The sequence below is a fragment of the Bombina bombina genome, chromosome 7, assembly GCF_027579735.1.
Source record: "Bombina bombina isolate aBomBom1 chromosome 7, aBomBom1.pri, whole genome shotgun sequence".
Taxonomy (NCBI): domain Eukaryota; kingdom Metazoa; phylum Chordata; class Amphibia; order Anura; family Bombinatoridae; genus Bombina; species Bombina bombina.
Window position 1 is genome coordinate 267214777 of NC_069505.1, and position 10244 is coordinate 267225020.

General features: G+C 34.9%; 1 protein-coding gene across 1 annotated transcript in view; it reads right to left on the reverse strand.

The window, feature by feature from the left end:
* The window catches only part of CACNA2D3 (calcium voltage-gated channel auxiliary subunit alpha2delta 3), a 1718630-nt gene that overhangs the window by 965969 nt on the left and 742417 nt on the right, over positions 1 to 10244 (reverse strand). Inside the window, 1 exon segment of the mRNA XM_053720740.1 lies at positions 2321 to 2395. Coding sequence (XP_053576715.1) covers positions 2321 to 2395 — 75 coding nt within the window.

Here is a 10244-nt window from a genome sequence, read left to right on the forward strand (position 1 = left end):
CAACAGGAATTAAAGCTGCTAAAATCCTATTGGCTGTTCCAATCAGGTTTCGGGGTTAATAGTTTATTTAAGTATATTTTGTTGTGAGTCGCTTGTGGTTTAGGGGTTAATAGGTTTATTATAGCTGCGGTGTGGGCGGACGGCAGATTAGGGGTTAATAATATTTAAATTGTGTTTGCGATGTGGGAGGGCAGCCGTTTAGGGGTTAATAGGTTTATTATAGTGGCGACGATATCCGGAGCGACAGATTAGGGGTTAATAAGTATATTATAGTGTTTGTGATGCAGGAGGGCCTCGGTTTAGGGGTTAATAGGTAATTTATGGGTGTTTAGTGTACTTTGTAACATTTTAGTTATGAGTTTTATGTTACAGCTTTGTAACGTAAAACTCATAACTACTGAGTTTAGATGGCAGTATGGATCTTGTCGTTTTAGGCTGTAACACTCAATTTTTAGCCTCCCAGGCAAACTCGTAATACCGGCGCTATGGGAGTCCCATTGAAATAGGAAATTTTAAAAAAAGTGCGGTACTGACGTTGCGTGACTGGCTAAAAGGTGTTCGGTACACCTATTCCTGCAAGACTTGTAATAGTGACAATAGAGAAAATGAAGCGTTATGGGCCATAACGCTGCTTTTTCACTCATAATGCCAAACTCGTAATCTAGGTGAACGTTTTTTACAAGCTTTGTTATTCATTAGTGAAAAACACAAAAATGGGTTTGTAACTTCTGCTTATTTATTGTTATTAATTATCCGGATTTATTTGAGAAGAAATGCGAACAACAGATATCTGTGACCAATCAAATATATCGGGTGACAAAATTAGCCGAAATAGGGTCAGATTACGAGTGGCAAGCTAACCGTTATACTTGAGCAAAAGGAGTTTATCATGGGTGCTTGCTTGTTGGCTTTAGCGCTCGTATTACAAGTTGAAAGTTAATGCAAACGCACAAGCACAATTGTGATTTATGCTTGAATGATTACAGTGTTCAAAGAGCTCTGGTTAACTGTTGCACAAAAGAAATTTGCACAAAAAATTATAAGGGCTCAAAGATATGAGGTCTCAGGTGTTTAAAAAATAGGACTGCAAAGGGCTTTAAAGGGACACTGAACCAATTTTTTTTCTTTCATGATTCAGATAGAGTATGCAATTTTAAACAACTTTCTAATTAACTCCTATTATCAAATTTTCTTCATTCTCTTGGTATGTTTATTTGAAAAGCAAGAATGTAAGTTTAGATGCCGGCCCATTTTTGGTGAACAACCAGGGTTGTCCTTGCTGATTGGACAGTACCAATAATCAAGTGCTGTCCATGGTTCTGAACCAAACATTTGCTGGCTCCTTAGCTTAGATGCCTTCTTTTTCAAATAAAGATAGCAAAGGAACGAAGAAAAATTAATAATAAAAATACATTAGAAAGTTTCTTAAAATTGCATGCTCTATCTGAACCATGGAAGAAAATATTTGGGTTCAGTATCCCTTTAACATTCAGATACATACATATAAATGTCTAAATATGTATATGTATGTGTGTGTGTATATATATATATATATATATATAGATATATCTATATACTGTATATATATATATATATATATATATATATATATATATACATATATATGTGTGTGTGTACATATGTATTTATATGTGTAAATACGTATTTACAGACATATATAGATATAAAAACATATATATATATCTGTATATATCTATACCCTATACCTGTATAAAATCATTTATATATACGAGAGAGAGAGAGAGTATATATATATATATATATATATATATATATATATATATATATAAATAAATATAGATATATATTGTCAACATATCGATATATGTAGAAATATGTATTTATAAATAAATAGAACATATTTTGCTTTGTGAAGAACAATGAAATGTCAAATATTTATATTTTCATGTCGGGTTAGCGCACTTGAGAATATGTGATAGGGTTTGTGCATGAGTAGGGTGTTAGTTTTTTTTCCCAATTTTTTGCTCCATTGACTTCTATGGGGTTAGCGCCCAACTGAAAATATTTTACTTTCAACTTGTAATATGAGTGCTTCCTGATGTATAGATGGATAGATAGATATAGATAGATAAATAAATAGATATATGATAGATAGATTTTTAAAGATATTTTCAATAATAATATTCAATTTAGGAATAAACTTCTTTAACATAATTCACTAATGGGATTTGTTGTAAGTTAATAGGGTTACAATAATTGTAATATGTTGAAATGAATTACATGCTTTTCACGTGTGAAATAAATGTAGCTTCTAATTTTCAATAATGTAGTTCTTTACCTCTTTGTTGTTTCTGTCGGCTTGTACTAATGTGCCATTTAAACAGGGCTCCACATATTGAAGTTCTTCATTATACTGCAAAAGAAGAAACATTATTGAGGTATTAGTGTCTTCTGATGAACAAATGTCTTGCAATGATAAATTTCTGCATATTCATATTTAAAAGATTGCACAACATTTCATACAATATATTTAATTAATTTAAAGTAAATTAATTAATTGAAATTGATTTAATGAATAAATCATAACTTTAACAGTAAAACTATAAATAATAAAGGGCTACAAAATGAACTATTTTACCAAAAAACATCAGATGTATATAGAAATATGTATTTAATAATAAATAGAACATATTCTGCTATGTGAAGAATATTGGAATGTGAAATATTCATATTTCATGTCAAGTTAGCGCAATTGAGGAAACGCAATCTAGTATTTGCGACTTGATGTGTGTTAGGTATTATTCGCTTTTCGTGCTCCATTAAAGTCTATGGGGTAAATTTATTAAATGTCAAGCGGATATGATTCGCTATAGCATACGCTGTCGGCATTTATCATTGTATAAGCATTTCTGGTGAAATGCTTGTGCAATGCCGCTCTGTCAATCATCTTGATCGTATTGGATTGGAATGATTTCAATCTGCCACCTAAAAGGTGGTGGACAGGTTAAGAAGCAGCGGCTTATGAACGCTGCGTCTTAACTTCCATTACAGGCGAGTGAAACGATGGGACGCCGAAGCAGCACCCGCCATTTCATAAATGAAGCCCTATAGGAGAATATGTTAAAGTGATAGCAATATTGTAGCTTCAGCTTTTTGTGCTTGTCAGGTTAGCACTACCAAAACCTTTTTATTTTCATCTTGTAATACACGCAGTATCCAATGCGTGCAAAAGGCCTAATATAAGCGCAGTTACCATGGTGCGGGAGCGATAGTTAGCACTCCACTCATAATCTAGCCCATAATGTTTAGCATGTCTAAGGATGATGTTGCTTTGGAAGACTGCATCCTTTTTTATTGAATCTTCTACATACAGCAGTAGATACAATAGAAGAAATGTCCCCTATAGAATTTCTTCATTAAAGAAATTTAAAGAAAGTTCTAAAAATACTTGTAAGCTTTTCCTTTGTTGCAAATGCAACAAGAACCTTTTTCAGCTAATAAATAGTATTACTGAGGGTCATTTACCCCTCCTCTATGTTTATATGTTGATTTAATACAAAATAATTGAGTCAACAAAGAACACTTTTTTGCATACTGGTAATTTGCACATGGTTTATATGTTTGCACATGAAATTTAAACTTTTATGTAAAAATTATCAGAGTACTATTTGGACTGTGAGTAATTGTTTAAATAAATATGAATAAGTTAATAAATACAATAAAATATTAGATGAAAATTGGGTAAGGAATGAAATTAATTGAAAAAGGGTAGCAATTGAGAAAGAAAAAAAAATCGCGAGAGTGACAAATGTATAAAATGATTGATGGCGCAAAGGAGGAAATAAGGAGGTTAGCAGAAAGGGAGAACGTATTAAATGGGAGACAAGCTAGATGCCCGTCAAGCAATCTGTCATCCAAGTATCTAAGCTGGGTGGTCTACAATATCACTGCTGGGAAATTGATGATGTGTACTTGTTGCACAATGTTATAATCATCTGATCCTTCTTAATAGTATTTTGCTGTCTTTATAGCACCCTTTTCCCTTTGCCTATACAGCTAGCTGGTTGAAATGACAGTCTGAAATTATATTTCCTTTTAAAACTATCTATTGTTCTGCTCTATTTCAACAACAAACAACCATGCCTTCTTTTGCCAAAAAAAAAAAAAAAATATATATATATATATATATATATATATATATATATATATATATATAAAAATGCTACCTTATTGAAAGCTTTGTTCATTTAATGCATGGCTTATTCTTCAACAAAACCGTTTTCAAACTTTGGCAGAATTAGCATTCTGCTTTCCGTGATAATACCCCAAATTTAATGCATGACTTGGGTTTATAGTTCAAAGTGAATTGGAGAAATATGCTAGCTTTGTTGTAACAGCATTTCTGTTCATGCGCTGTTAGTTTAACCTTATATGTTAACAGGGGTTGTATTAATGTTAGGTTTTCGATAAATTGGTTTGTGGGGGGAAAAAATGCTTTTTCTGAAAGAAGTAATAAAAAATATGTGTGTTAAACAAATAGTGACATATTGTATTTTAAGTGGATACAATGTTCTGGGAATATTAGGATTCTTGAGTTTAGTACGTAGAGAGTAAAGACATCACATTTAATCACACAAAACTCTTTAAGATGATGTGTCTCAGTTGAAGAGCACTGTTCAGTCACTTAACCATCACACAATCAGCATTAGACAGACACTATATTTTCTCATTGATTGAGCATTGTTTAATGTTTTAAAATATGTCTGTCATCATTGGGAATTACATACAATACTCTATTCCAAATTATGTTGTTGTTTTTTTTCTTCAGTTGAGTTTACAAATTGCAAGTAAAAAGTATATTTCAGTAAATTCAGAAGGCTATAAACAAACTTAATGCTGAATATATTATGTATAAAAGGAATTCAAAAATTGCATGTTATATTTCAGTCAGCGCTTACATACACACTTGAGTGACATTAAAACAGAATAAATTATGGGCTAGATTACAAGTGGATCGCTAATTTAACATGCGCCCATAAACGGGCAAATATGCCCTTTTACGGGCACATGTTAAATAACCAGCCATTACGAGTGGCTGGTTAATGCTACAGTGAGGTCGGGGTAGCACTCTGCGCTCAGTGAATTAACCAGAGGTCTGACCTAATTAAGAAAATGTCCCCAAATTGCCCCCAAAATAAAGTGTAGTGTTCCTTTATAATATATATATATATATATATATATATATATTTGTATTATTAAATATAACTGCACAAAGCATTTATAAGGGTTAAAGTGAGCAGATGTTTGGAGTAGAAAAAAACATCACTGAAAAGTGCTTTTACATTGCGGTCTATAGATACTGTGTTTAAACATATATAAACACATAAATATATATGTACATATTCATATACATATATATTTAAACTTTGCTGCCCATCGGCATGAGAACAAAGCTCCCATTGGAGCTTATGGGAGCGTGTTCTCATGAGCACAAAACTTCCTTGAAATTATGCTGAACTTCAAATAACAGCACAGATTTGCACGCGCTGGTATTACGAGTAGAGCATGAAAGCACAATTCTGCGCTCCAGTCAGAATCTGCCCTATATGGGTTGTTATTTATATGGGTACTTTAGCCCCATCATACTTTATTAAAGTACACTTGAATTGTAAAAGTAGAAGGAAAAAAAAAAACTATCACCTATTTAATCTCTGAAATGTTGACTTATTTTACATGTCTTGTCTTGTGCCATTTCAGAGACTGTCAATAACAGTTTATTTAATGCTTCAATATCAGCACTGGGAGATATAAACAGTACCCATCTCAGAGGTAAATTAGAATATCCTGAGGATACAGTCTAGATTTGGAAGACGTAAAGCCTTCTACACTTCTTCTTCACACTTCACAGTCGTTATTCTTCTGTACGTGTCTCTCACCTGCCAATATATAAGACCATCCGTCCTATAAACGGAGGGTGCTGTAGGCCTGGTGCAGCACGGCAAGGGCTCACTCGCCCTCAATGGTTTTCTTCAAAGCACTGAGTGCCCTTTCTGGATGGTGCAAGAATCCTTTCTCAGCACCACGTCCCTCCTGCTAACCGGCAAGTGGCGTTTAGGTGGGTGTGTCCAGAGATTTCCTCTGTGATCACCCAGATTCAATGTGGTTCCTCCCCTTCAATTTGTTTGGAGAGACTGTCCAGAAAGGGCACTCAGTGCTTTGAAGAAAACCATTGAGGGCGAGTGAGCCCTTGCCGTGCTGCACCAGGCCTACAGCACCCTCCGTTTATAGGACGGATGGTCTTATATATTGGCAGGTGAGAGACACGTACAGAAGAATAACGACTGTGAAGTGTGAAGAACAAGTGTAGAAGGCTTTACGTCTTCCAACACTAGACTGTATCCTCAGGATGGCAGTGATGATAAATACATAAGAGATTAAGAAAATCCTCAGGAGCTCTATTATATTCTAAAAAAGGATTCCATGTCTGAGAGGCAGGAAGGACACTGATCCATACGGATTATCTGGAAGCCTACCATACAACAAGAGGGGAATCAGTTGCATCTATTCAGACAACAGTATATGCCACGGAAGTGCCCCCCTGCAGTGTGAAGATCTTACCTCATAGGATTGAGGTTATATCTTGTACGTGGGAATTCTAGATATATATACCGGAATAAGAACATATGCTCATATACGAGTTTTCATTGGAAATACTGTCTAGAACATTGTCTGGAGGATTTTTCATTATATATCTGTAGTGTTTATTTATCCACCACAAACCCACTGTTTATTCTATTGCCAAGATTTAGTTATATATGTGCTTAAATTTACATTCTAACAGTTCAACCTTTTATTTTTCTTATATCCAATTATGTACATATGTTTTACTTATGTGCTCTTCCCAATAGAAACAGCACTTATCAATTCCCTTTAGTTCTCTTTTCTCCATATTTCTGTTTGAGGATTTTTGCTGGAGTATCTTATTCCTGCATATACTTTCTCTTAAAGGGATAGCAGCTTATGTGTCTAGCTATTGTTTAAAGAAAAACTGCAATCCAGTTTCTTTTTTGATTCCCTCTTCTTGCGCCCTGGTTTTCTCTTTCAATCCAATATATATATATATATATATATATATATATATCTTTGTGCACTATAGGCTATTATATATCTCTCATATATCTATTTCTAGATTTAAGTTTCATACAATATATAAACGTTTTCAGTTCTGTATTTACTTTGGTATTCTATATTGTTCAACATTTGCTAGATTGCAAGTGAGGCACAAATGGTTTAGCGCAAGCGATATCATCTTTTCGCAAGCCTTTTTCATTGCGCTGATATTACAAGTTGAGTGAAATCGCAATTTACGCTTCAATCCTTACTGCAATCTCAGAGCTGTGGTTATCTGTTTTCCGAAACAAAAAAGTTGCTCTAAACATTTCAAAAATACATTACAAAGTACAGTTACACTCACAATAACACTGATTGCTAAAAATTATTTTAAAAAAATATTGCACAAAAAAGTTATAAGGGAGTTAACAAAAAAAAAAAAGAAGCAGGCAAATGGCTTTAGCATTGAGACACATACATATGCATTGCTAAAGAGTGTGTATATATATATATTGTGTTTTGGTTTCTTAATTGTTCTATATTTTATGAAGTATACAATTGTGTTATAACATGGTTTAACATTAATCCCCATGAGAGTGTATCATTTGCGACATGATGTAAGATAATCGCAAAACATTGCTTTCCATTATTTTGATTTTGTACCATAGGGCTTATATGGTCTCCATCTGCCATTTATATGATAAACTGGTTACGAACGAGTATTATCTGCCAAACATTGTAGTCATTAACATCACAAGTATACACTTATCTGAATTGTACATCATAATAGGTCTCATTTCAATAGAATGCTGTCCTCAACTAACCACACCTCACATTTTAGAAATACACACCTCCGCCTTGACGAATTGGGATGAACTTTACAATCGTCATCGGAGGTGTGTACGTATAATCCAATCAGAAGTACTTTTAGAATTTACCTCCGAAATCCCGCGTGAAGAAACGGGAATAAAAGAACCGGCCGTTCAAATATAAAACAGTCTCTGAAGAAGAAGGAGCTATTACCATAACCTTTGAAACGCGTTAGACTTCACCCTATATGAACGGACCTTTTTGGACTAACCAGAATTTCTGGTGCAGTATATTTCATAGATAAGAATTTTAATATATCCACTGATCGTAGTATTTTGTGGGTACTTGCTGCTATATTTGTGTTTTGGCTATCTGTGACCATTATACTATCTGTGGTCACCCCATCCTGCATATACAGGACTGCACCTGCTACATATCGCTGTATAAATACCTCATATCTGTGAGGATTTTTAATGTAAGCAGGCATTTTTAAGAGTGTTTTATATGTGAATAAAATGTTGGATTTTTAAAACGATATCACACTATATGGGCCTTTCTTTCTTTCATATATCGTCTACTCCACCATCCTGAGAGGACCCATACTAAAAGAGGCAGAGGAAACAAGGGCTCAAACTCCCAGAAATTTCACCTACACTTGGATAACAGAAAGGGGGGAGAAAAGACAAGCTCGCTGATCTGGAAGTTTCCCATCTATACCCCAAGGGGCCAAGCCTATTGAGAGCAATTTCCTGATGTGCGGTTGCCTTACCTCATATGATTGAGGTTCCTTTCTGTAAGTGTGCATTTCACCCATAACCAAAGTTTTGAACTTCACATCTGTGTACATACAGTACATAAGTGCTCCAGCATTTGGGACATTTTATATCCAGCCTTACACTTTATTTTTATAGTGTGTTTTATATATCCCTTTGTCATATTGTATTTCAAGTGCTATGCTTTTTGTATCATTTTTTGCATTTAGTCACACATTATAATTGTGTCACATACTGTCTCCTTACAACCAGCGCTATCATATCCCTTATTACGGCCTCTTTACACTCATTTTTTACATAGGGGGATAAACACTGGGCTGGCAGGGGAGTCTTTTTTTGTCTCGGCCAGCACAATTGTTTTTCTGCCCTCTAAGGGATAGCCGCTTTAGGGTTGGTTTTTTGCTCCCGGAGGAATCCACCTTCTAGATTGATATTAGATTCACCTCTATATCTCTTTTACACACCCACAGTATAGCGCCTTCTATTTGTCTCGCTTTTTGTTCCATATATATATATATATATATATATATATATATATATATATACATACACAGGGAGTGCAGAATTATTAGGCAAGTTGTATTTTTGAGGATTAATTTTATTATTGAACAACAACCATGTTCTCAATGAACCCAAAAAACTCATTAATATCAAAGCTGAATAGTTTTGGAAGTAGTTTTTAGTTTGTTTTTAGTTATAGCTATTTTAGGGGGATATCTGTGTGTGCAGGTGACTATTACTGTGCATAATTATTAGGAAACTTAACAAAAAACAAATATATACCCATTTCAATTATTTATTTTTACCAGTGAAACCAATATAACATCTCAACATTCACAAATATACATTTCTGACATTCAAAAACAAAACAAAAACAAACCAGTGACCAATATAGCCACCTTTCTTTGCAAGGACACTCAAAAGCCTGCCATCCATGGATTCTGTCAGTGTTTTGATCTGTTCACCATCAACATTGCGTGCAGCAGCAACCACAGCCTCCCAGACACTGTTCAGAGAGGTGTACTGTTTTCCCTCCTTGTAAATCTCACATTTGATGATGGACCACAGGTTCTCAATGGGGTTCAGATCAGGTGAACAAGGAGGCCATGTCATTAGATTTTCTTCTTTTATACCCTTTCTTGCCAGCCACGCTGTGGAGTACTTGGATGCGTGTGATGGAGCATTGTCCTGCATGAAAATCATGTTTTTCTTGAAGGATGCAGACTTCTTCCTGTACCACTGCTTGAAGAAGGTGTCTTCCAGAAAATGGCAGTAGGACTGGGAGTTGAGCTTGACTCCATCCTCAACCCGAAAAGGCCCCACAAGCTCATCTTTGATGATACCAGCCCAAACCAGTACTCCACCTCCACCTTGCTGGCGTCTGAGTCGGACTGGAGCTCTCTGCCCTTTACCAATCCAGCCACGGGCCCATCCATCTGGCCTATCAAGACTCACTCTCATTTTATCAGTCCATAAAACCTTAGAAAAATCAGTCTTGAGATATTTCTTGGCCCAGTCTTGACGTTTCAGCTTGTGTGTCTTGTTCAGTGGTGGTCGTCTTTCAGCCTT